General features: G+C 40.8%; 1 protein-coding gene across 1 annotated transcript in view; it reads left to right on the forward strand.

The window, feature by feature from the left end:
• Window positions 1-27162, forward strand: part of LOC139462358 (arf-GAP with SH3 domain, ANK repeat and PH domain-containing protein 2-like) — an 85883-nt gene that overhangs the window by 33743 nt on the left and 24978 nt on the right. Inside the window, exons 4-20 of the mRNA XM_071244061.1 lie at window positions 760-821; window positions 3706-3830; window positions 12085-12160; window positions 13440-13493; window positions 14662-14747; window positions 16489-16648; window positions 17278-17310; window positions 18800-18979; window positions 19727-19774; window positions 20207-20258; window positions 20685-20733; window positions 21154-21323; window positions 22087-22220; window positions 22847-22935; window positions 23644-23824; window positions 25554-25645; window positions 26768-26954. Coding sequence (XP_071100162.1) covers window positions 760-821; window positions 3706-3830; window positions 12085-12160; window positions 13440-13493; window positions 14662-14747; window positions 16489-16648; window positions 17278-17310; window positions 18800-18979; window positions 19727-19774; window positions 20207-20258; window positions 20685-20733; window positions 21154-21323; window positions 22087-22220; window positions 22847-22935; window positions 23644-23824; window positions 25554-25645; window positions 26768-26954 — 1778 coding nt within the window. The remainder of the gene's footprint in view (window positions 1-759; window positions 822-3705; window positions 3831-12084; window positions 12161-13439; window positions 13494-14661; window positions 14748-16488; window positions 16649-17277; window positions 17311-18799; window positions 18980-19726; window positions 19775-20206; window positions 20259-20684; window positions 20734-21153; window positions 21324-22086; window positions 22221-22846; window positions 22936-23643; window positions 23825-25553; window positions 25646-26767; window positions 26955-27162) is intronic.

The raw sequence follows: 27162 nt of genomic DNA on the forward strand, positions 1-27162 counted from the left end.
GGGATCAGGTGGTCAGGCTCGCTGACTTGGTTAATGCATGTCACCGTATCCCAATTGAGTAGATAGGTGCTTATGATGCCAATCACTGGATTGTCTGGTCCAGACTGCGGAGTTAATTAGAAACAAAGAAAACAAATCTCATCAGTGCATTGTTTCAAATAGTTTAGGATGGTGTTATCTATTGTTTATGATGTCAACAAGGATTTTATCTTGTCACTATCCTTCTAACAAAAGGTCAACTGAGCTGATTTCTTATAAAGTGTGCATCAAAGCTTTCCAACAGTCAGTAGGTTAAATTTAGAATAACTAGTAGCATGATTAACAACCGAGATGTATTCACAACAAATAAAACGACCCATTCGTCTAAGGCGCCGCGATTCGTTGTGCAGAGTTGCGTCCCTTGGGCACGCCAGAAACCTATGATTGTGGGTTTGAATCCCGGTTCGCCCCAATTATGTTTCTGGGTTTGTCAGCACCATACCCATGCTCGTGGGTTTCACTGAAGTGGTAAACATCTGAGACCTGCACCACTTCGGGCTTTCCTCCCACATTAAGCTGACACGCCGTGATATAACTGGAATACTGTTAAAAGTGGCATTAAACCCAACTCACTCACTCACAACAAATAATAAAAAACTCCCTCATGTCTCATTATCCCCTCTGACTCGTCAACTACTGGACATTAGTGGACCAATTTTTACAGATTGTGCATGTGTTAATCTAAATCCTCTTCATTCCTGATGTGTTTGCGTCCCACAGGTGCTGCCTTCATGAAGTTTTCTCATGTCACCAAAGAACTGGCATCCATGATGAAAAATTTGGTGAGTGTACATCTTGGATTAAACATTATTTGATTTTACATTACAATATAAGCCATTATTATATAATGTGAAAAGTTTTCTGCTTAGTCTTTGGCCTTGAAGCAGTCAGATGTCTCCATTTGTTTGAACCTCCTAACGTTACTGTAGCCAACAGTTTAATATGTTGATTCTACTTTTTTTCTCTTCATTATATAATAAAACAATTATGGACTTAAAATGAGGTCAATACCTGTATTTTTGGACCCAAAGCTTAGTCCATATTGTTTTTCTCGGGTCCATAAAAACAGGTATTGCCAAAATTCATCAAATCTGATTCTGATTCACCATCGGGGCAGTCGGGTAGCCTAGTGGTTAAAGCGTTAGCTCGTCTCGCCGAAGACCCGAGTTCGATTCCCGACATGGGTACAATGTGTGAAGCCCATTTCTGGTGTCCCCTGCCATGATATTGCTGGAATATTGCTTAAAGCGGCTTAAAACCTCACTCACTCTGATTCACCATCATGTAAAAAGCCACATGATTCAGCTTCTTGGTCTTCCCAAGATAATATAGTTTTATATACTAAAGGTGCATGCAAGACAAGTCAAGATTGACTCACCTCACTTTGATTTACCTTGCTCTGACTTTCCATCAGCAGACACAAAAATATGTTTTTTTTTACTTGTGAACTCTTTATAATCAATTCTGAAAGTTTGTGTATGCCAAGAGACCTTCTGTCTCAGAATGAACAAGATCATTTATCTTGCAAAATCCGTACACCCTGCTTGTCATGCATGTAACTCAGAGACAGGTCAAAGATAGGAATAAGTGAGTGAGTATGGTTTTACACCGCTTTTAGCAATATTCCAGCAATATCATGGTGGGGGACACCAGAAATGGGCTTCACGCAATGTACCCATGTTGGGAATCAAACCCGGGTATTCAGAATGCCGGGTGAACACTTTAACCACTAGGCCACCCCACCACCCCATCAAGGATAGGAAGGAGTCTGATGTGCTCTAATAGTTGAGTGTTAATCAAATAAACTGAGAATACATGATTATCTGAAATAGAAATGAATCATGGATTGAAGTCAGTGAATGAAGTCAGCAATATTCCACCTATATCACAGTGTATAGTGTATATATTAATGTATCGAGGAAAGTATATGTAAACATTTTCGCAAGCAGTGACTACTCATGCAGGGGGGCGGTCGGGTAGCCTAGTGGTTAAAGCGTTCGTTCGAATCCCGAAATGGATACAATGTGTGAAGCCCATTTCTGGTGTCCCTCGCAGTGATATATGCTGGAATATTGCTTAAAGCGGCATAAAATCAAACTCACTCACTCACTCACTCACCCACTCACTCACTCACTCACTCACTCATGCAGGTAGGCCAATGGGAGAAGCCGATGTCTTGATGACACAGGTGATGCGTCATTTACAGCATGAATGAATATAGTGATCACTTTTGTGATGAAGTCCCCATTGATCTTGTGTATGAATTACACAAGCAATCCAGTGCAAAGTGATGATACGTGAGAGGTGACATGATATATGACAAATCAAAGTGGATTTGCTTCAACTTCCTGTAAACTCACTCGCCCTCCCCAGCTGCGTCCTGTCATCCAAGTAAAGCGGACATGTTTTCACACTGACAGTCTTTCATGTGCTCTCTCAAATATGAAGGGCAAGGGCAGCCGAAGTGTCCAAGTGCTGTGTCCTTGGATGTGCCTGGACATATGATAATAGGTTCAAATCTGTTTTCCCTGTTTAGGATTCTAGGTTTGACCTGCCTAACTTCGGTCTTACCACCCACATCAGGTTGACACACTGTGATGTAACTGAGATTAGTGTTCACTGCGACATTAAACCAAACTCACTCTCACAAATATGACCATGTATCATTTGTATATTAAACCTACAGTTTGAAAAACAGAAAATTTGTTTTTCTCTCCTCAGGTCGGATGACACCCATACTCACACATACACTTTCACTAGGCATTCCTAAACAGTGGAGAAAAAGAAAATAACGTGTCAATCCTTTGTGGGTGTTTGGGTTTGGTGTGTTGGGATGGAAGGAACCTGTTGTAGCAGACAGACATCATCTGCTATAATCAAAGTGATAGTGCTGCAGGTAGTTTACAGAGATCTAGGGCTGGCTCAGTTAGTCTGGCCTCAAACTGTCTATCTCCCAGTCTTAATTGGCATGTGCCTCATATTTAAATACACAATACATTAACCTCATTTTGTTATGTGGGCAATAGGTAGTATAATGATTAAGGTGTTTGCTTATCAGTGCAGAGGTCTTGATTTTTTTTCCCTCCAAATATAATGCATATGATGTATACTACACAAAACAAGTTAAAGAACACCCATAGGATTTCCTTTAACTTCTTTTGAGTGGTATTTAAAGCAATATTTCTGAGTTATTAGGCTGCATGAAACATTGCCTGGCTCACCCACCCACCCACCCACACACACACCCCCCCCCCCCCCACACACACACACCATGACTCATGACTTTGGAGAGTAGGTGTTAATATGTTTGTTTTCATGTGGGAGCCACTTTGCCAAGGATCACAAAGACATGTAATATTGATCAATTTATATATGTAATTCTCCTGGAGTGTGACAGATAATTATGCAATGAGTGATTTGTGTGTGTTTCATAGCAATATGACAATATGACTGATCACAAACATTGATCCATGCAATTGGGATACGATGACATGCACTCAGCCTAGATACTGAGTCTCATCATTTGATTCATTCAGTCACCTCTTACGACCAGCATAGGTTGCCGAGGACCTATGTTCTTAACCGGAATCACCACATTTGAGTGATAAGTATCAACTGATATGCTACTTTTGCACAGTTTGAAGTTATCTTTGACCCTGATTCCAGATGCAGTCTCTGCACAACATCATGCTGTTCCCGCTGGACCAGTTCTTGAAGGGCGACCTGAAGGGTGTCAAGGGTGACCTGAAGAAACCCTTTGACAAGGCCTGGAAGGAGTATGAGGCCAAGTTGTAAGTATGCGTCTCACATGGAAGCAGATGTGTCAGGGATACTGGGTAGCCCAGTGGGTAGGGTGTTCACTCCTCATACTAAATGCTGGTTGGATTCCCTGTTTTGTAAAATCAGGCCCTGATGTGATGTTTTTATTTCTAAAATGGTGAGAAATGGTTTTGTCTTCGGTCATGACTTTAGTTGTAAAGATTGTGTCAAGCTGTTTCTCAGCAAGTGTGTATGTTCTCAGGAGTCAGGGTTTGTCCCTTCAATGTAACCACCTCCGTGGTCTAGTGGGTAGAGTGTCTGCCAGGAGAGTGGAGGTCGGTGGTTCGATCTCCAATTTTATAAAAGAATACAAGGATTGATAGTGTACCAACTGCTTTTCCGCCATGAGCTGTTGTGGCTCAGCTGCTCTACAATTGGAAATGAATATACAGTAAACTATGTATATTATGAACATGCTTATTATGAACTGATCATCGATATAACAAACTTATTTTTTAGATCCGGCCATTTGCTGTATATATGCTTATAACGAACTATGGTTATTGCACACTAAAATTAGTGGTCCTTTTAAGTTCATTATTACTGTAGTTTACTGTATTTACAGTGTTATTTTAGATTCATAAAGGACTTGTCGACGAGCGATTTACTGTGTTGGCTGTTTTGTGGGGATTCTTGGTAATCCATCAAGTCATCTAGGGATGCACTGTGTTGGCCCTTTTGTAGGGATTCTGGGTAGGCAATCATGTTTGCTAGAGATGTATACTCTGTTGGCCCTTTTGTGGGGATTCTGCGTAATCCGTAGGTCGGCTAGTGATGTACTGTGTTGGCCCTTTTGAGGGTATTCTGGGTAGGCAATCATGTTGGCTAGGGATGTACTGTGTTGGCCCCTTTTTAGTAGGGATCATGTGTCATTAGACAGGGCCTGATTTAGGCATATAAAACATCCACCACTGCAACCTATGATTGAAAAATGCAACCTAATATTTATGTGTACATTCACCAAGTGCATGTCAAAATATTTCAAGTTTGTATCCACACAAATTGATCTTAGAACACACTCAATAACTCTACAGTTTACTTACCATACTGCATGACTAATCCCTGTGTAATTTGTTGTCATGCTTTCTTAGGTTTGACAAAATCAAACTGTGCATACTTCAAGATGTGCACAGGACAATAAATTAAATGAATGATCAGGCAAGTCTAGTTTGCCTCAGCTCTAGACTTAATTAGGAATTGTTCTGGGCTCCTTTAGATTTTATTAATTTATAGATCTTTAGATATATATATTGAGATAAGATAACTTTATTTCTGGGACCAAATGTCAGTCTACTGGCTCCAGAATGGCCTATGTTTCAACTCTGATAAATTTATGGGCCAGGGTGAAACCTGGTTTCGTTTGGTGCAACTTGTTTTTCATGTCAACTGGTGCAAGTTAGAACAAATTCTTGAATCGAGCCTTGTCATACCATGATGTGTGGATCCTTGCCCATGCTATCGACCTAGAGTTTACCGATTCACCAATATTTTGAGAAGCAGACTTTGTATTGTGAGGTCATGTATACAAATGTCACAAGTATATATGAGGTCATGTATACAATCTATGTGATACATATATGTCCATGTAGGGAGAGGGTTGTATCACAGGGACTTACCTATGTGATACGTATGTCCATCTAGGGAGAGGATTGTATCACATGGACTTACCTATGTGATACGTATGTCCATCTAGGGAGAGGGTTGTATAACATGGACTCGCCTATGTGATACATATGTCCATGTAGGGAGAGGGCTGTATTACAGGGACTTACCTATGTGATACATATGTCCATGTAGGGAGAGGGTTATATCACAGGGACTCGCCTATGTGATACATATGTCTATGTAGGGAGAAGGCTGTATCACAGGGACTGACCTATATGTTAAATATGTCCATGTAGGGAGAGGGCTGTTTCACAGGGACTCACCTATGTGATACATACATCCATGAAGGAGGAGGGTTGTATCACAGGGACTCACCTATGTGATACATATGTCCATGTAGGGAAAGGGTTATATTACAGGGATTCGCCTATGTGATTCATACATCCATGAAGGAGGAGGGTTGTATCACAGATACTCACCTATGTGATACATATGTCCATGAAGGAGGAGGGTTGTATCACAGGGACTCAGGTATGTGATACATATGTCCATGAAGGAGGAGGGTTGTATCACGGATACTCACCTATGTGATACATATGTCCATGAAGGAGGAGGGTTGTATCACAGGGACTCAGGTATGTGATACATATGTCCATGAAGGAGGAGGGCTGTATCACAGGGACTCACCTATGTGATACATACATCCATCAAGGAGGAGGGCTGTATCACAGGGACTCACCTATGTGTATTGTGAGGTGATATATACAAATGTCACAAGTATATATTAGAAGAATATGTGCAATGGTATTTATGTATAGTACGGACAAGGGTACTTATGACACTGCTGTTTGAAGTGACTCACTATCTTTTTGGCCTCAATTCACTATGATGATGGAATAAATCTCAGTGAAATGCTTCATCATTTACAGGCTGCTGTGATAAGGCACGATTATTACTGACTGTGGGCAAACAAAGTTAAATCTTGGAAACCTGGGATCCTAAAACTGTGTGATGACTCACACTGTCTTTCAAAGGAATATCTGCATGCGTTTGTAACATTGCTTTTAACTCTCTGTAAGAAGTTGCCAAGCAATTAACATCATGGCAATAGTTTGACATCATGTCAATTAAATCGAGAAAAGTCTGCCTTGGAAATTACTCTGGTTTGCAGTATTATCCCACATGAGTGTAGCACTAGATATGTAGCAAAAGCACATCAGTGGGGAAGATACTCCTATTGTTCAGTACCTTGATACTTAATACTCTGTGACAGTACCTAAACCCACAGACTGGTGACAATACTTCTTTTGTTCAGTACCTTGATACAGCGTAAAAAATATGGTGAAGATATTCTGCCGTGACAATACCTAGTTGCTGATACAGCCTAGAAAACCCAGAGGCTGGTGAAGATATTCCTCTGTGACATTGCTGAGATCCTTGATACAGCTCACAAAACCTTCAGGCTGGTGAAGATATTCCTCTGTGACAGCACCTAGATCCTGATGCACCCTAGAATACCCCCAGGCTGGTGAAGATATTCCTCTGTGACAGCACCTAGATCCTGATGCAGCCCATGAAACCCTCAGGCTGGTGAAGATATTCCTCTGTGACAGCACCTAGATCCTGATGCAGCCTAGAAAACCCAGAGGCTGGTGAAGATATTCCTCTGTGACATTGCTGAGATCCTTGATACAGCTCACAAAACCTTCAGGCTGGTGAAGATATTCCTCTGTGACAGCACCTAGATCCTGATGCACCCTAGAATACCCCCAGGCTGGTGAAGATATTCCTCTGTGACAGCACCTAGATCCTGATGCAGCCCATGAAACCCTCAGGCTGGTGAAGATATTCCTCTGTGACAGCACCTAGATCCTGATGCAGCCTAGAAAACCCAGAGGCTGGTGAAGATATTACTCTGTGACAGCACCTAGATCCTGATGCACCCTAGAATACCCACAGGCTGGTGAAGATATTCCTCTGTAACAGTACTGAGATCCTTGATACAGCTCAGAAACCCACAGGCTGGTGAAGATATTACTCTGTGACAGTACCTAGACAGAACAGCTCAGAAAACAGTGAGGGCAGTGAAAATATTTCTCTTATGCAGTACCTGGTTAGAACATAGCAAATCAACAGGACGGTGAAAATAATACTCTAGTTCGACACATAAGAACTTGTTTAAAATAAAGCCCAGATGTGCTTTGTATGTAAATTTAACTGTTTTAAAAAATGGATGACTTTGCTTCCATTATTCTGTGCTACTGGCCAATGCTGCCTTCCAGCCAAACCTGACCAAAGACTACTCTCATATCAGTACATCACATCATCAAAGTCATCTGTAACATTATGACACCAGTGTCTTTTTGAAATTGATACAAACTAAAATCAAACATTAACATAGTGATCAGTTGAAGCACAGAATGACCGTCATTAGTCGATGCGACGGGAGTGGTGCAACAAGACGTTTACTTAATATTGAAGCCTCAGACATGCACCATTTTGATTATTGATCTCATCGACCTGGCGAGGTTAATTGCCACTACACAGACGCAGAGAATCTAGTCTGCTCACATTGATTCCATGATCATATGACACAATTCAAGTTCAAACTGCTTTCTGCTCACTTCACGTTTAATTCATTACGACTTGATACAGATGATCAGAAGGATTATACAATAGCAATTTGCCCGTCACACTGATATTGATTCTGAGCTAGCATATGGAAGAAAAGTGTCGAATGGTGGTGCTGTGAGGAAGTGTATCCATAAGCTGGGGGCTCACCTATATCATATGTCCATGTAGGGAGAGGGCTATATCACAGGGACTCACCTATGTGATGCATATGTCCATGTAGGGAGAGGGCTATATCACAGGGACTCACCTATATGTTACATATGTCCATGTAGGGAGAGGGCTATATCACAGGGACTCACCTATATGTTACATACATCCATGAAGGAGGAGGGTTGTATCACAGGGACTCACCTATGTGATACATACGTCCATGAAGGAGGAGGGCTGTATCACAGGGACTCACCTATGTGATACATATGTCCATGTTGGGAGAAGGTTGTATTACAGGGATTCACCTATGTGGTACATACATCCATGAAGGAGGAGGGTTGTATCACAGGGACTCACCTATGTGATACATACGTCCATGAAGGAGGAGGGTTGTATCACAGGGACTCACCTATGTGATACATATGTCCATGTTGGGAGAGGGTTGTATCACAGGGACTCACCTATGTGATACATACATCCATGAAGGAGGAGGGTTGTATCACAGGGACTCACCTATGTGGTACATATGTCCATGTTGGGAGAGGGCTGTATTACAGGGACTCACCTATATGATACATACATCCATGAAGGAGGAGGGTTGTATCACAGGGACTCACCTATGTGATACATATGTCCATGTTGGGAGAGGGCTGTATTACAGGGACTCACCTGTATATGATACATACATCCATGAAGGAGGAGGGTTGTATCACAGGGACTCACCTATGTGATACATACGTCCATGAAGGAGGAGGGCTGTATCACAGGGACTCACCTATATGATACATACATCCATGAAGGAGGAGGGTTGTATCACAGGGACTCACCTATGTGATACATACGTCCATGAAGGAGGAGGGCTGTATCACAGGGACTCACCTATGTGATACATACGTCCATGAAGGAGGAGGGCTGTATCACAGGGACTCACCTATATGAAACATATGTCCATGTAGGGAGAAGGCTCTATTACAGTGATTCACCTGTGTGGTACATACGTCCATGAAGGAGGAGGGCTGTATCACAGGGACTCACCTATATGAAACATATGTCCATGTAGGGAGAAGGCTCTATTACAGTGATTCACCTGTGTGGTACACACATATCATGTCCGTGTATCACTGGGTCTCATCTATTATTTGATACATTTGGCTTACTGCCAATAAGCATGTTTTCACAAGATTTCCACTTGCAGTTGCAAATACAACCACTATAATTTTTAACTGATTCCAATTTCTGAGATTGATGGAACTCCCAAAAAAAATTGCAAAGAGGAGAAATCTTATTGAAATATTCTGTTACAGATCTGGTTATGTAGTTTTGGATTGCTGTCTCAAACAGTTTTCAAAATGAAACTCCCCATAAATTATGACATGTGTGTCAATATCAATTAACTAAAGATCATAAAGAACAATCTTGGATGTGATCATAAATGTATTACCATGTTGTGGCATAGGGGATTATTCCAGCGAGCGGGCCATGAATGGTTGCGAGACTGGCCGTCTGCAGGCGTGAGAAACTGGTCAGGGGAGTTAAATATGTATGAATGGTTCTATCAGTGAAATGAGGCAGAGGTAGTGGCAGTCTGATGCTGTTATGGAAGAGGGCAGCATGTAGCACTTTGTAGGCTGCAGCCAGCAATCCAGGAAAGAATGGAAACAATCCGTGAAAAGGTGCATAATCTTGTTCACACATGGAAATACTCAGATTAAAACTACTTGGTTGAAGCAGTTTGAGAGTGGCTACATTGTCTGTATGTATGTGGCTTGCAACATTCTGCTTTTAGGTAATTATGTGAAATTGTTTTTTTTTATTGAATTGTCATGATGGTATTAGGGTATTAGATGCTGTGTGATCCGCCAGCTGTTTGTACGTGCATAGTTTGGTTTGAAATGTCACAGTGTTATTTCACCGGGTCCAAAGGACCAAGGTGAGCTTATGCCATACTGTGGCATCCGTCGTCCGTCCGTTGTCTGTCCGTCTGTCTGTCATCCGTACGTCAACAATTTATTCAAAGGACTTCCTTCTTTTGAACCACTTAATGGAAATTAACGAAATTTGACTGGAAGCATCCCTAGGTGGTGTGGATTCAAAATTGTATGAATGGTGGGGCTGACCCCCTCAAGGGGCTGAGGGGTAGGGCCAAATAGGAGTAATTTGGCTATATTGCTCTAAACTACTTCTTCTCCGGAACTAAGAGTGAGATATCAACCATATTTGGTTGGAAGCATTCTCCGGTGGTGGGGATTCAAAAATGTACAAATGGAGGGGCTGACTGCCCAAGGGTCTGAGGGGAGGGGCCAAATAGGGGTAATTAAGCTATATATTGCTTTAAACTACTTCTCCTCTGGAACTAAGAGAGAGATATCAACCATATTTGGTTGGAAGCATTCTCTGATGGTGGGGATTCAAATTGGATAAATGGACGGGCTGAACCCTACCCCCACCCCTGGGGACTAAGGGGCGGGGCTAATAAGAGTTTAACTTGGACACAGTTAAGATCCCCACCGTATAACCATATGAACAATTGAGAGAATAATGAGAAGAATGCACATATGCTACCAGGACTGGCCCTTCTGTTCATCTGTCCGGTATTCCCAAAGGAGTTAGAACCTTGACCATAACATGCAAACCTATATTATCCCAACCCTATAATAAACAGATACATTGAATACATTTATTTGTTATGAAGAGAATAATACCTTTAATATGATTTATCCTGGATCATAACATGGAAACAGTTCAGATCTTTATGCTAAATTTGTATCTAGAGATATCAGATTTGCAATCCACCAATTTTAAATGCTGACAGAGTCAAAATTACGAAATATTTGCAGTATTTTATACATGTACATTACAAATGTATATTTTGTCATGATTAAGTAAATATCCAGGTAAGCGATTCAGGCCCTACTGGCCGCTTGTTTGATGAGTATTTGCTTTTATTGTCAGTGAAGTTATTATCAAACGCCACGAAGTTCATCCGTCCATCCTTCCATATGTCTTTCTGTTCGTCAGCTTCTCAAATGGGACAAAGGCGTTTGTTCCTGGTTCGATTCCCGACATGGGTACCATGTGTGAAGCCCATTTCTGGTGTCCCCGCCTGTGATTTTGCTGGAATATTGCTAAAAGCAGCGTAAAATCAAACTCACTCTCTCAAATGGGACAAATTTTCTCAGAGATGTGGATATTTTCCACACTGATATTACTGATAATGATATTAAATGAGTTCAAAGAGTTATGGCCCTTGCTTTTCAACCTAGTGAATACTGTGTGTAAGGGGACAAGTTTTCTCAGGAACTACTGAAATTACATGAATGAAGTTTTGTATCTATGAGAAATTTATCAAGACTGACTTTGAGAATTGGTGCCATAAATTATTTTTTCCAGAGAAGGGGCCTTTTGTATCTATAAATTACACATTTCCCATGCAACACATAGGGTTCTTGGCCTATGCAAATATAGAAAACAGCCAGGTAGAAGAGACAACTTTGTGCTGAAGTTGGAAAATCTTTGTATGTTTTTGTTACTTTCACGATAGCTCTGAGCCAGGATCATCCTCATACAGCAAACTAACCAGTGGTTGATAGCATGAGCAGTGTTCCTGTTATCAGGGCACAATGACACACCACCAGCCAGGTCCCACTTGGTCCTACACATTTAGTCATCCCTTACATCAGGGTGAAGGCCTTGTTTTACCCATGAGCCTCTGGGTGTCCACAATGGGAAGTGACATGTGGTTGTGTTCTTAATATCCAGGACATTGTGTTGTTACTTCAGCAAGACTCCTTGTTTTCTTGGGTTTTAGAATTTAATGTAATAATATTTTTGTTTTAGTTCCAAGATTGAGAAGGAGAAGAAGCAACAAGCCAAGGAAGCAGGGATGATCCGGACGGAGGTCTCAGGGGCGGAGGTATGTTATCACAAACCATCACCTGGCCGGTCTTTCATAATTGTCTGAGGGTTTGTCTTGGTGGTTTTATGTAGTGAACAAACTGACATTAGCACATTATGCTGATTGTGTGATGTATTAATGCTATTCTTTTCGCTTCAACTGAAGTGCTATTCTTGTGCCTTTTCACAGGTATCAAATCGATCACATATCTTTTCCTTTCATTTAACTGGACTGCTATTCTTCAACCTATGCAAAATTAATCCTTTAAATGATTCGTTCCCAACATTAAACTCGCCCGCTTCTCTGTAACAGCTTCTTGGATGAAACGTCAGTATTGTTTGTGTACAGTAGCACAGTCACATGCACTCCGGTTGACTGAACAACCATTAGCTGGGTTCCTCTTCCTGCTGTGAACCCAGGAAGTGTGTCATTTTCATTGTTTAGACTATTATCAGGTTGAGCAGTGGCCTTTCCCCCCCCCCCCCCCCCCCCCCCCCCCGACATACAAAGATATGTTGACAGTGGCTTTCATCAGATCAGTACATGTTGAATTGATCTTTTCCTGTCAAACATTCTGCTGATTAATGCTTTGTGTGATATATATAATTATTTTTTTTAGAGGCATTTGATATTGCTGGACTAGTGCTGAATGAATCCAACCAACCAACAAACAAAATAATTAAACATGACACCCAAGGCCCAGATCATTTTAGACATTCTACATTTTGACTAGTCCTCCAGTTGTATTGAATAAAGCTAAGTGATCACTGTGAAAGCAAATATATTGTTAAAGGAACCTCTGACTGTTATTAATATAATGAAATACTGATTGTTGATAAGAAAACTTTTGAAACACTTCAGCTCAGTGAGAAAATTATTCAAAGCAAGTATGGCAGTATTGTTTTGACCAAAAACTACACACATAGAAAGACTGAAAGGTAGTCCTTGGAAACATGTGGAAAATGTAGTTACCCTGATTATGATTTCTACATACGATTATTCAAAGAGTCAACCCTTTCAAAGTATTAGACTCCACCTATGCCACATCATCCATCATACTATCATTGAATAGTATGCATTTTGTTTATGATGGTATACTAGAGATATACATACTGTTCAATATAGAGGTTTCCACTCAGATTTTATAACTGTAAATGTTTCCCACTCAAACCACAAAAAAAGTTGTTCATTTGAAACCTCTAGTTAGAAACACAGTAGGTATATCTGCTACTTTGTTGACAAGTTTCCATTGTATCTCTCTACATGTTAAAGTTACATATATCCTGTCTGTGTGCAGATTGCTGACGAGATGGAGAAGGAGAGGAAGATCTTCCAGCTCCACATGTGCGAGGTAATCAGTCTTCTTCTGCCAACAAGTCCCTGTGTAGGGTTTAACATAGTCTGCCTTAGTCCCCGAACTATATTATTTTCCCTTCCAACCAGCTCTTTCTTTAATGCAAAAGCACTAACTGAAGCAAGTCTAGATTTTCCTTAGGTTCTGAATCTCCCATCTCACTGTGGCTCCTTTTCAATGGAAATGGAGTTAGTTGTTTCTATCAAAATTATGTATTTGCACAAACTAAGCATTAGTCTAGATTTTATGCTGCTGTGGACAGTATTTCATTTACAGCCAAGCCTTGTTAATCCAATTGTACTGATCTATGTGAGATCATCTGGATAAACACATTTCCGAATTTATCACTGTAACATACCGTATTCACTGTAATAAGTGCTCTGCTCTTATAAGCGCCCCCTGACCAACTTCTAGACCAGTTTGTAAGTATTCTTGATAGTCCCCGCCCCATGTTAGACCAATGCTCTGCTCTAATAAGGGCCCCCTGACCAACTTCTAGACCAGTTTGTAAGTAATCTTGATAGTCCCCGCCCCATGTTAGACCAATACTTACACAACCGTCCATATTTTCTTGTGTAAATTACACATTTATTACTGAAAACAGCACCGCAGAAAAGGGTGTTTATAATTACCTTGTAACTATTATCAAAAAGGTTTTACCGAATTTTGAACTTTGTTCACTATTCTATCATTGAAAACAAATTGTATGGTTTTAATAAGCACCAGCTTTGTCAATTTTCTAGGCTCCCGGGGCACTTATTCCAGAGAATATAGTAATATACTTTGTATATATGTAGACTTCTCTAAGATAATGGTTAGGAACAGTGGGTTGGTAGACCAACAAGGTTACATTGTATATGACAATAGAGTGTCAGCATAGACTATTAGCCACCTGGCCTCTGCCTTCAACTGATGTCTCGCGATTGATCACACTTGTTGATTGATCGGCTTCTCCGTACTGCTGCAGTGATTGATTATGAGTGTCCGTAATCGATTGTGGTTAAAGATGGTCATATTAAGTTATAAATATACCAAACGGTTGGTTTATATATTCACCTATTCATTAATTTTATTCATCATTACACAAACATATATTCACCTTCAGTATATTAGGCAGTCGTCTTTAAGGAATATGATACTAATGTTTCACATATATATGTTTCAGTATCTGATCAAGATCAACGAGATCCGTACCAAGAAGGGTGTGGATTTATTGCAGTACTTGGTGGAGTTTTACCATGCTCAGGCAAAGTAAGTGTTGACAAAGTGGGACTTGTACCATGCTCAGGCATTGTAAGTGTAGACAAAGTGGGACTTGTACCATGCTCAGGCATTGTAAGTGTAGACAACATGGGACTTATACCATGATCAGACAAAGTAAGTGTAGACAAAGTGGGACTTGTACCATGCTCAGTGAAAGTAAGTGTAGACAAAGTGGGACTTGTACCATGCTCAGTGAAAGTAAGTGTAGACAAAGTGGGACTTGTACCATGCTCAGTGAAAGTAAGTGTAGACAAAGTGGGACTTGTACCATGCTCAGGCAGTGTAAGTGTAGACAACGTGGGGCTTGTACCATGCTCAGGCAGTGTAAGTGTAGACAACGTGGGACTTATACCATGATCAAACAAAGTAAGTGTAGACAAAGTGGGACTTGTACCATGCTCAGTGAAAGTAAGTGTAGACAAAGTGGGACTTGTACCATGCTGGGGCAGTGTAAGTGTAGACAAAGTGGGACTTGTACCATGCTCAGTGAAAGTAAGTGTAGACAAAGTGGGACTTGTACCATGCTGGGGCAGTGTAAGTGTAGACAAAGTGGGACTTGTACCATGCTCAGGCAGTGTAAGTGTAGACAACGTGGGGCTTGTACCATGCTCAGGCAGTGTAAGTGTAGACAACGTGGGACTTATACCATGATCAGACAAAGTAAGTGTAGACAAAGTGGGACTTGTACCATGCGCAGTGAAAGTAAGTGTAGACAAAGTGGGACTTGTACCATGCTCAGGCAGTGTAAGTGTAGACAATGTTGGGCTTGTACCATGTTAAGGCAGTGTAATAGTAGACAAAGTGGGACTTGTACCATGCTGAGGCAGTGTAATTGTTGACAAAGTGGGACTTGTACCATGCTCAGGCAGTGTAAGTGTAGACAACGTTGGGCTTGTACCATGTTCAGGCAGTGTAATAGTAGACAAAGTGGGACTTGTACCATGTTCAGGCAGTGTAATAGTAGACAAAGTGGGACTTGTACCATGCTGAGGCAGTGTAAGTGTAGACAAAGTGGGACTTGTACCATGTTCAGTGAAAGTAAGTGTTGACAAAGTGGGACTTGTACCATGCTGAGGCAGTGTAAGTGTAGACAGAGTGGGACTTGTACCATGCTGAGGCAGTGTAAGTGTAGAATAAGTGGGACTTGTACCATGCTGAGGCAGTGTAAGTGTAGACAGAGTGGGACTTGTACCATGTTCTCAGCAGTGTAAGTGTAGACAAAGTGGGACTTGTACCATGTTCTCAGCAGTGTAAGTGTAGACAAAGTGGGACTTGTACCATGCTGAGGCAGTGTAAGGGTAGACAGAGTGGGACTTGTACCATGCTCAGGCAGTGTAAGTGTAGACAGAGTGGGACTTGTACCATGCTGAGGCAGTGTAAATGTAGACAAAGTGGGACTTGTACCATGCTGAGGCAGTGTAAGTGTAGACAAAGTGGGACTTGTACCATGCTGGGGCAGTGTAAGTGTAGACAAAGTGGGACTTGTACCATGCTGGGGCAGTGTAAGTGTAGACAAAGTGGGACTTGTACCATGTTCAGGCAGTGTAATAGTAGACAAAGTGGGACTTGTACCATGCTGAGGCAGTGTAAGGGTAGACAGAGTGGGACTTGTACCATGCTGAGGCAGTGTAAGGGTAGACAGAGTGGGACTTGTACCATGCTGTGGCAGTGTAATAGTAGACAACGTGGGACTTGTACCATGCTGAGGCTAAGGTATGTTTGTGTTCAGTTTCTTCCAGGACGGTCTGAAGACCATAAACCACTTCCATGGCTTCATTGAGGAGCTGGTCACACAACTCAAGAAAATCAAACAGAGACAAGACAACGAGCGCAAGCAGTTGATAGAGCTCCGGGATGCTCTCAAGAGCTCCATGTCATCATACAAAGAGGTAACTTACATGCCATGTTCTCAGCAATGTTCTTGTTAGATACTGATTCCATTTCCTAACATTTGCCTCTGTTGTGAGGGAGTGTCATGGTGAGAATATTTGATCATATGGAGCTAATAATTAACAGATCACAAGAATTTTGAAGTCTTGAGTGAACTGTTTGAGGCAATTTTGAGACTTCTGGAGCTAAAATGTTAGTTCGATAATTCCTTAAAAAATTGGTGTATTTGTATCAGCATAGTTTAACTGTGATTCTTCAATAAATGAGAATTCCATTATTGACGTAGGAATACAAACTTGTGTGCAATACTGAAAGGAACCAATCGTAACTCTTATTTCATAATTGTAGACTTGTGGATCATGAATTGAAACCTGGGCCCAGTTGCACAAAGCAATCTTATCTCTAAGATAATCATATCACCCATACTTTAACATTGACTTCGCACAGTCATAGCTCTGTGATCACATGTGGAACAGGGCCTTGGTATTAATTGCTCTTATAGTTTGACATGTTCCACCAACTCAAGTTTCAATAGAGATTCCTAACACTGCAACAGGTGTTGCATACTTCCATGAGTAATCCATTGACATCCAGTGTTTGACTGACCCAACCGTTTCCGTATTTCAAGCATGCTCACCACCGGTTGTCAGGAGGAGGCTGGGTATAAGATGCTGGGATGTTGTCCTCTGTTGCTTAGGGATGGAACGATTCACTGAAGTCACGATGTGTCACTGTACACTAGTTCGGGAGAAAAGGGCACCATTTTAGTATAACAGGAAAACATTTATTTTAGAAATAATATTTTGTGAAGATGTTCACCAGTAAATGAGACTGAATAATGGCCTTATCGATATTGTATCACTGTCTGTTAGTGAACCTTCAACCAGATACACGTAACATTACAAAGTGAATTTATTGCATATCGTATTCTGTGTTTGATGTCCAGATGCACTGGTGAATCGTTTCAACCTTAGCTTGTGATAATTTTTGTCCTCAATCTCAATAGTATCTGTTTCTTCAGTATGTACGACATTCAAGTAGCTGTTCTTGTGAAATATTTTTGCACATCAGTTGTTATTGTAAATGCAGTTCAGTACAAATGTCCTGACAATGGATTGCTTAATTTCCAATCTTCTACTGTCAGAATCTATTTTTTCTTTACAGCATGAAAATTCATTCTCATCCTTACGATTCTTTCTATATTCTGTGCATGATTTGTTTCTTCTTGTCATAATGAATTGTGAAACTTGGTTGTTATGTGTCCATGCAAATGTCTTTTCTCCAAAGCCTGATTGGCCAGGATTGCTAACTTGGTTGATGGATGTCATCATTTTGCAATTGATGGACCGATTCTCATCATGTCAATAACTGGATTGCCTGTCTAGACTCTATTATTTACAGACTGCTGTCATATAGCTGGAATATTGCTGAGTGACGTGTTAAACAAACAAACAAACAAACAAACAAAAAACAAAAGGAAGATAGGGGAGGAGACCGACATGCACGTTCATCATCAGATTCAAAGATTATTGTATGATGTTATCAGTGTTGCATGTCACTACTTAGGACGCTGCCTCTGATAGCTATGATGTCCATGAACCAGGAGGAAGATTTGTTTGTGTCAGTGTAGTTTTTAATCATCGTGTACTACCAGGCCTTAATTTGTCAGGAATTTCAGATTTCTATCTGTAGTTAAGAATTAATTCAATTCATGTTGATTGTTTCAGTTGCTTTGTCACTGAAACTGTCAGTTTCATTTCAAAATATTTGTCAGATGTTTTGTATGCAAGTACAAATATTGTTTTGAAAGACAATAATTTGATAGTGAATGTAAGACAGTTGGATTGTGGGGATTGAGAGTCTGACGCATATGCTACAGTGAGGAAGGTGGAATTTAGGCAGATTTGTGCTCAGTAGTGAAATTGCTGATGTTTGTTGTCCAGTAATAATCTTTAAAATCTCCTATCCTATACAACTGCAACTTCGATCATAGTGACTTATCTAACATTCTGTTTATCGAAATCGCCCATTCATATGTTTGTTGTGACTGATGTGTGTTTGTTTGCACTGGTGAACATGACCAGTGACATGTTGGAGTAATTCCTTTCACTCACGCTCTGTATTATCAACCTGCTATGTACTGTGTGCAGCCGTCGACGACGAACTCGTCCACGCCCGGCTACAGCCTGCACCAGCTGCAGGGCAACAAGATACATGGCAGTGAGAAAACTGGCTACCTGCTCAAGAAGAGCGAGGGCCGCATGCGTCGAGTGTGGCAGAAGCGCCGCTGTATCATCAAGGAGGGGCTGCTGTACATTAGCCATCATGACGTGAGTACGGGGGATACCGACTGAGGAAGACATGCACAAGGCAGATGTATCGTTTTTCATTTTACATGCATTGCTCTACCACCGTGGGTTGAACACTGAGTTGTTCAACCACCGTGGGTTGAACACCAAGTTGCTCTACCACCGTGGGTTAGAACACCGAGTTGTTCTACCACCGTGGGTAAGAACACCGAGTTGTTTTACCGCCGTGGGTAAGAACACCGAGTTGCTCTAACGCTGTGGGTAAGAACCAGGGATCCAGGGACCTATGCTGGTCGTCGGAGACTTCTAGTGGATAGGCTTGGCTTGGTGACTTTGCTGATCAAGTCATCGTATTCCGATTGCTTGAGATGTTTCTTCATAATATTAAGCACTGGTTTATTTGGCCCAGACTTCATTATTACAGGCTGCTGTGATTTGGCTTGAATATTGAAGTGTTAAGCCAAGACAATCCCAAACAGATGCTGTATTTTACATGTCTAAAGCCGTGTGGGAACGGGGTTAGGATAGGTCCCAAGTACTCTGTCTTGATTAATTAAGATTAGTTCAGGTGGTCAGGGACTTGGCTGACTGTGTGTCATCTTGCGCCGACATTGTGGTACGTGGCTCTTTGGTTTCTGTCACTGGCTTGCCTGGAGAGTTATGGTAGAACTATGTTTTGTATTGTCTTAATATGATGGTTATTTCATGACCTGTACTTCATAACAATCAGTTTCATCAGAATTATACAGAATGATTTGTCATTTTCAGGAAAACAAAGATCCGGTGAAGTTGAATCTTCTGACTTGCCAAGTGAAGGTAAGCTGTGATGAGATCAGAAAGTGTATATTGATTATCATCTAGAATTTATCAAATTAATTCCAAGGATTGATTCAATTTTCATGAACTACCTGATGTATGTAAGGCAGTGAATTGCTGTTTGTTCATTGTCATCCTTTTGTTACTAGGTAACATACTTTGGTTTCTAAGTTACTTAAGCAATGAAGGAGATATATAACTTGTTGAAATACTGCAATGTACTGCAATGTATTTCAATATATTTCAATATATTAATTCATGGTTATTCTTGCACAAAGCATGTGTTTGTTGGGGTTACACGACAAGGCTAGGCTCACACAGATACAGGCGAGCAAGTGCACATCACTCAACAGCCATATTCAAATGAGTGTGTTTATTATGAAGAATGAGTGTTGGAATACTACAACTACCTGTGTGATTGTGTGTTTACAGCTGGTTCATGATGACCCTGGAAAGAAGTGTTTTGACCTCGTCTCATCTTCCAGTGAGTAGAACCCAAACTTCAATTATAATAGGAATAAACCTATGACAAAATAATGATGGTTGGAATCTTTGGGAGCAGTAAACAAGTATCACAGATATTGTCTTGAGAAAATTGGGGAAAGGTTTAATCAGTAGCTTACATGGACTGGCTTTGATACGCAAAACGTTGTTTATGGTGCAAGGGACATAATTTACTCCGATTGTCTCCCTTTATTTTCTTAGCATGGTATTTGGAAGGTAGCTTTAACATTTATTGTTAGAACAGGATGTCTGGTTAAACAACTGTTAAATGCATCCCTCTACAGCTGTTTCTATATTTCTATTTAGTGTATTTTACATGTGAGTGAACTTTAATAATCATGTAGTCCTTTGTGTAGATATGATGTTTCACATGGATGACGTACTGAAATCTCTGCTGCTGTTTCAGATAACCGCACATATCACTTCCAAGCAGATGATGTGAAAGATATGGAGGCGTATGTACAAACCTTTTGTCTTCTTGAAAAATGACGAGATACATTTATCTCATGAAGCATTTAAAGTATTTTCATTGGTAGAAGAAATTAAGGGTGTTCCTAGCGTTCTTGAGGTTTTCTGCATTTGTATTTTGATGTATTGACCACCTTGAGTTTTATCTTTTATGACAAGAATCCACTGACTTCCATGATTTAACACTAAGTTAGATTGATGCATATGCTAATCTTGTTATGTTGAAATTATCTTGGAAAAACTGAAGATTTTGTTTTTCAAACAATTTTGAATATCCACTACTCCACTCTCTTGTGTTCATTTGACATTATGAGTTAATCTCTACTCTAAATATGGAAACAGTCTCCAATTTTACTGTACCTTGGTTCATTGTTTAGGCCCCAGTCAACCCCTGTATGTTCTTTCAGCTGGATTTCAGTATTAAACAATGCGAAGGAAGAAGTTTTACTGAAGGCATTCCAGGACAGTAGCAACTCCCCGTCTCTCAATCAGAATGTCCGAGAGCTCACAAACAGTATTATCGACCGAGTCAAGCGGCTTCCTGGAAACAAGTATTGCTGTGATTGTGGAGCACCAGGTAGGTCACTTGTAGCAGTACCAAGCTAAACATAGTTTTCATAATGGATTTAATTTGGCAGTCAGGCCTTGAAAAGGCCGTAACTTTTATTATTATCTACGAGGTCAAACATATGTGCCCTAGGGTCATATCACGTCATGAGACAACAGTGTATTGTTTCCGTCATCTGGACGACATTGTTACGTCATTCAAATCTTATTGTGACCTGAGTTTGGAATGACGTCACACTAGAAATGACATCAAAGCTAAAGATGGTTGATGTCATTCGACAAATTGTGCTTTCGCTGCTGTTGTGACTTGCTGTCCTTATAGGTAAACACTAAATCTTCTTTGGTAATAAATAGAACATTATGTTTCTGTTCATGTCATGCTATGTTTACATCACTCGTGCCTAAATTCCGCTAGTTACTGTAATTCAGACACTTGTGTAGTAAACATAGTATAACATGAACACAAATATAATATCCTCTATATGTGCCATGAAAAGGCTGTAATATTGGCATAATGCCTTGAAAAGGCCATCTATGTTTTATTCTGCCCTGAAAGGCCTTAAGACTGATATAAGGCCTTGAATGAGGCCCTGGCAGTAAAAGTTGTTCACCTGGGCCCACTTGCACAAAGCGATCTTAGCGCTAAGATGATCGTAACTCCCATACTTTAACATAGGCTTACAATCGCTTTGTGCAAGTGGGCCCTGGTTTGTTTCCCCACATAGGTACAATGTGGGAAGCTCATTCTGATGGCCCCAACTCACCTTTTTCAGACCCGGAATGGCTGTCCACAAACCTTGGGGTGTTGATCTGCCTAGAATGTTGTGGGATTCACCGCCAGATGGGCGTCCACATCTCCCGCACACAGAGCATCGTCATAGATGAGCTGGGCACCTCTCAGCTATTGGTAGGGTCATGATAATCCTTTACTCCACTGTAGAGAGTCTGGGGCAGTGTAGGACAACAGAACTCAATGCTGAAATGTTGAATAGTGTTTTGATGTGATAGTTGCTATGTGTGACCTGGGCCCTGTTCCACAGAGTGATCTTAGCGGTAAGGTGATCGTAACTCCCATACTTAAACATAGCCTTACTACAGGCGCTTTGTGGAACGGGTCCCTGGTTGGTTGTGATCCTGAGGGTGTATGCAAGACGACAATTTACCACTGGGTTGTGTGCTCCAGATTCTTGTAAAGTTGCCATGATAAAGCTGTAGTATTGCTGTGACATAAAAATATATCCACTTCTTCACTGTCTTGTGTTCATTTGACATTGTTATCACAAGATTATTACTCTCAATTTACGTTAGGCGAGACTATTTTCTGTCTTGGGGTTTACGGATTTTGATAGTGAGAAATTTGGTCAGTTGAAAAACAATTCTTTGTACATAATTTTTATGATTATTTTAGTTTGATTTTGGATTAGAAAGGTGATAAAAAAAATTACAGTATCATTTATTGTGATACTTGTTTTAGTTGTATGACAGTCCCTTGGATCTTTACTGTAGGTGGTGACAATTTTTATTTTGTTTCAGCTTGCAAGAGTAGTAGGAAACTCCAACTTCAATGATATTATGGAGGCCACTCTTGACCCCACTCAAAAGCCAAAACCTTCTAGTCATATGTGAGTACAACTAGTTATGGTTTCATCAAGAGATGTGATGGTGGTGGATCAGGAGTGAGTGAGTGAGTGAGTGAGTTGGGTTTAACACCATTTTTAACAGTATTACAGTTATATCGCGGCGTGTCAGCTTAATGTGGGTGGAAAGAGACCCAAGAGCACGGGTATGGTGCTGACAAACCTAGAAACATAATTGGGGCGAACTGGTATTCGAACCTACAATCATAGGTTTCTGGCATGCCAAAGGGATGCAACTCTGCACAGCGAATCACAGCGCACTAGAAGACTGGGCCACCCGTACCCCCTGGTGGATCAGGACAGGGGATTATTGATAACTGTGCAGTTATCCAGTACTGACTCTATGACCAATTGTTAGTGTACGCATTGTGAAGGAAGTTGCTATTTCATATTTATGTTAAACCTGTTTGTTATGTACCTATACATGCAAACATTCATTTATGTGCAGCCAGACAAGCAGTTTCACAAAGTAATAAAGTTTTAAGAGTTCAAAGCTTGATAAAACTAGGATGGAAAATACACAAAATATTTTAAGAACTGATAGATTGTTGGATTTGTTTAACAAAATCAATTATGACCATGATTGATGGTACGATTCATATTCTCAGGTGGAAACTTTCTGATAATGATTGTTACCGTATTATGATTATTTTCTATGTTCATCACTGTAGATGACCTTGTTTGTCTTCCTAGGGATGATAGACGCGACTTCATACGAGCCAAGTACGAGCACCATCGATATGCAATAATCACGTGTACAGACAAGGACGACCTCAAGCAGGACCTGCGACAAGCCATCTTGTCCAAGGACATTTTAGCCCTGTTGCAGGTCCATGCTGAAGACCTCGATCTCATGGCTATCCTCCCTGACATGGTGAGCGTCTTGTCGTTATTCGTGGTTTGTGTCTTCATGTGAAAAAAGACCCAATTGGTCTTGTTGGTTTCCCATTGATTCGTTGATGAAGAAAACATTTATCAGATTTAAAAGAATGGTTCTCAGGCAATGGTTTTTGAAAATATTGTGTGTGCGGGCGAGGTCTTTTTTTGTTGTTGTTGTTGTTCGTACTAGTATGTAAATAAATAAACAATGTGTACAATCAACTGGGGAAAATACTGGAATACAGTATTTGACTATCGTTGGACTTGGAATATTAAAGGATTTTTTAAAAAAAAGTTTCAAAATGGAAATAAAAATGAAACGTGCAGCGATCTTGATGATGATGCGGGCGGTGTCTGAGAACCAAGACTTAATTTTTTTAGCCTTACATGTTGGTTACCTTGGTTTGAGGGTTAATCTTTACCCACTGACCAGGCCCCTGTTCCACGAAGTGATCTTAGTGCTACAATTGTTGTAAGTCTATGGTAAAGTATGAGAGTTTCAATTGCTTAGTGCAGTGGGTTCCGGTGCATGTACTATAGGATAGCCACCTAGCTGTTATTGCCTTTGAGTGAGACCCGTGAAGATTCCAGGGTAGAATAGGTCTTCAGCAACCCATGCTTGCCGTAAAAGCTGACTATGCTTGTCGTAAAAGGCGACTAACGGGATCGGGTGGTCAGGCTCGCTGACTTGGTTGATACATGTCATCGATCTCAATTGTGTGGATCGATGTTCATGATGTTAATCACTGGATTGTCTGGTCCAGACTCAATTATTTACAGACCTCCGTCATATAGCTGGAATATTGCTGAGTGCGGCGTAAAACAACAAACCAACCAACCAACCAACCAACCTTGGAGTGATGAGTGTCAAGATACAACTGTACTGCTGTCCCATCTGCGGGCATGATTATGTGGATTAAGGGTTCCACTGACCAGTGCATGATTTGTTGGAGAAGCAATCTGGCATATCTCCCTCCCTGGAATACATTCTTGCTTCATTTATGTAGAGACAAAGCATCCCATCTCTCCATCCATACTAACACTGTCAATCAGCAGTTAATAGGTTAAGTTGAGGCAGTGTCGTATTGTAATTTCAGTTTGTATGATAATATGTTATCAAGACAAAACCTGATGTGTTATCATTAATTTGATTTGCCTTATAAAATAATTGCATACTGGAGATTAAAGTGAACTTTGGTCTGAAGCTAGACCGAACTAAGGTCAGTGGTTGGTCTGAACATAGGTCAGAGGTTAGAAATATGTCTTAGGTTAGACTGAACATAGGTGTGAGGTAAAACTACTCACAGATCAAAGGTTAGACATAATATAGATCATAGGATTAGACAGAACATAGATCAGAGGTTAGAATGAACATAGGTCAGAAGTTTGACAGAACACAACACAGAGACTAGACAGAACAGGTCACAGGTCAAACTGAACCTAGGTTGGAGGTTAGACTGAAAATTTGTGGGAGGTATTAATAAGAATTTATGTGTAAACTTGAGATTGGTTTCTACAGTCAAACACCCCCTTGGTGTTTAAGTCCTCTGTACATACATTGCTCACAGGGTGAGTAAAATATGGCTGACTAGCTTCTTACGTTATCAAGCCTTGTTTTGTGTGGTTTGCACTCCATGTGTTCTTGGTTGTGGTGAAAGAAACTGTTGTGAAAAGCGCAATTCAGTTCTTGTGAGTTGTGCGTGACAGCCTTGTTTGTGTTGCAGGAGAATGATGAGACAGCACTACATCTGGCAATAATTGAAGAAGATGGATCTTCCCTGCCCATTGTAGACTTCATCATACAGAACAGTGCAATGTAAGTGTGTGGGTACTGGGTCTGTATACAGAGAAACTCCTTTAGCCCAGACCCTGCCCATTGTAGACTTCATCATACAGAACAGTGCAATGTAATTATGTGGGTACAGGGTCTGTATACAGAGAAACTCCTTTAGCCCAGACCTTGCCCATTGTAGACTTCATCATACAGAACAGTGCAATGTAATTATGTGGGTACAGGGTCTGTATACAGAGAAACTCCTTTAGCCCAGACCCTGCCCATTGTAGACTTCATCATACAGAACAGTACAATGTAATTATGTGGGTACTGGGTCTGTATACAAGGAAACCCCCTTAGCCCAGACCCTGCCCATTGTAGACTTTATCATACAGAACAGTGCAATGTAAGTGTGTGGGTACTGGGTCTGTATACAGAGAAACTCCTTTGATTTCCGTCTGTCTGTCTGTCCGTGCGTGCGTGCGTGCGTGCGTGCCTCCCGAAATTGTTTCCAAAGCATAACTCAGAAACCGTTAAATATTTCTCTACGAAACTTTGCATGTCTATCAGACTCATGCTGAACTGGTGCCTTTTGCTATTTAGGAATTTTAGAAATTTTTACTTTATACGTTTCCATGGCAACAATTTGGACTATAAGGGCGGTGTTCGTTTCCGGAGTGTAACTCAAAAAATACTTTCTTACAAAACTCTGCATGTCTACCAGGCACATACTGAACTGGTGCCTTTTGATATTTAGCACTTTTAGAGATTTTTTTGTTTATGTTTCCATGATAACAAGTTGTATTTAAGTTTTAATATAGGGTGGGTTTACTTATGGAGTATAACAAATAAACTGTTAAATATTTCCTTGCCAAACATTGCATATCTATATATAAAGCACATTCTGATCTGGTGCCATTTGATATTAAGAGTTTTAGAAATGTTTGTTTTAGAATTTCCATCGCAGCTATTTTGACATGGGCTAAGAGAAATGTTGGGTCAGTTACCTGGTTCGGGACCATAATGTATTAAAATGGGTGGGGGATACAGATGACTTCGTCGACTATACGCTTGTGCTTGTTGCCACCATCACCCTTGTTTTTCCCCAAAGAGGCTCTCTGGTTTGAGAATAACTGTAAATGTTGGCTGTTCCTTGTTTGATAGAGGCTCTCTGGAGAAGCGGACACGTGGGGGAAACACAGCTCTGCATCTCTGTGCCGAACTTGACCGAACAGAATGTCTTAAGCTTCTGCTTAGGACTCGGCCTGACCTCGCCAACATTGAGAACAAATCTGGCAAAACAGCGATGGACCTAGCTAAGGAACACAACAACCACCACTGTGCTGAACTGGTAGGAGGAGGCTTCTCTGTATAACACTGCAAACTGTTTGAGAATATCCAGATGTGCTTCCGATATGTGCATGGAGTCAGTGTTGATGCAGTAGGAAAGTGTTTTGGATACATGTTTAATTTCAATAAAATCTTCAAATGCTGTAATTTCTTATCAGGATTGTAATTTCTTTTGACAAATACAGATTATCTTTAATTGTGGTTGATAA

Source organism: Haliotis cracherodii, unplaced genomic scaffold (genome assembly GCF_022045235.1).
Source record: "Haliotis cracherodii isolate W230 unplaced genomic scaffold, xgHalCrac1.p SCAF_1, whole genome shotgun sequence".
NCBI lineage: Eukaryota > Metazoa > Mollusca > Gastropoda > Lepetellida > Haliotidae > Haliotis > Haliotis cracherodii.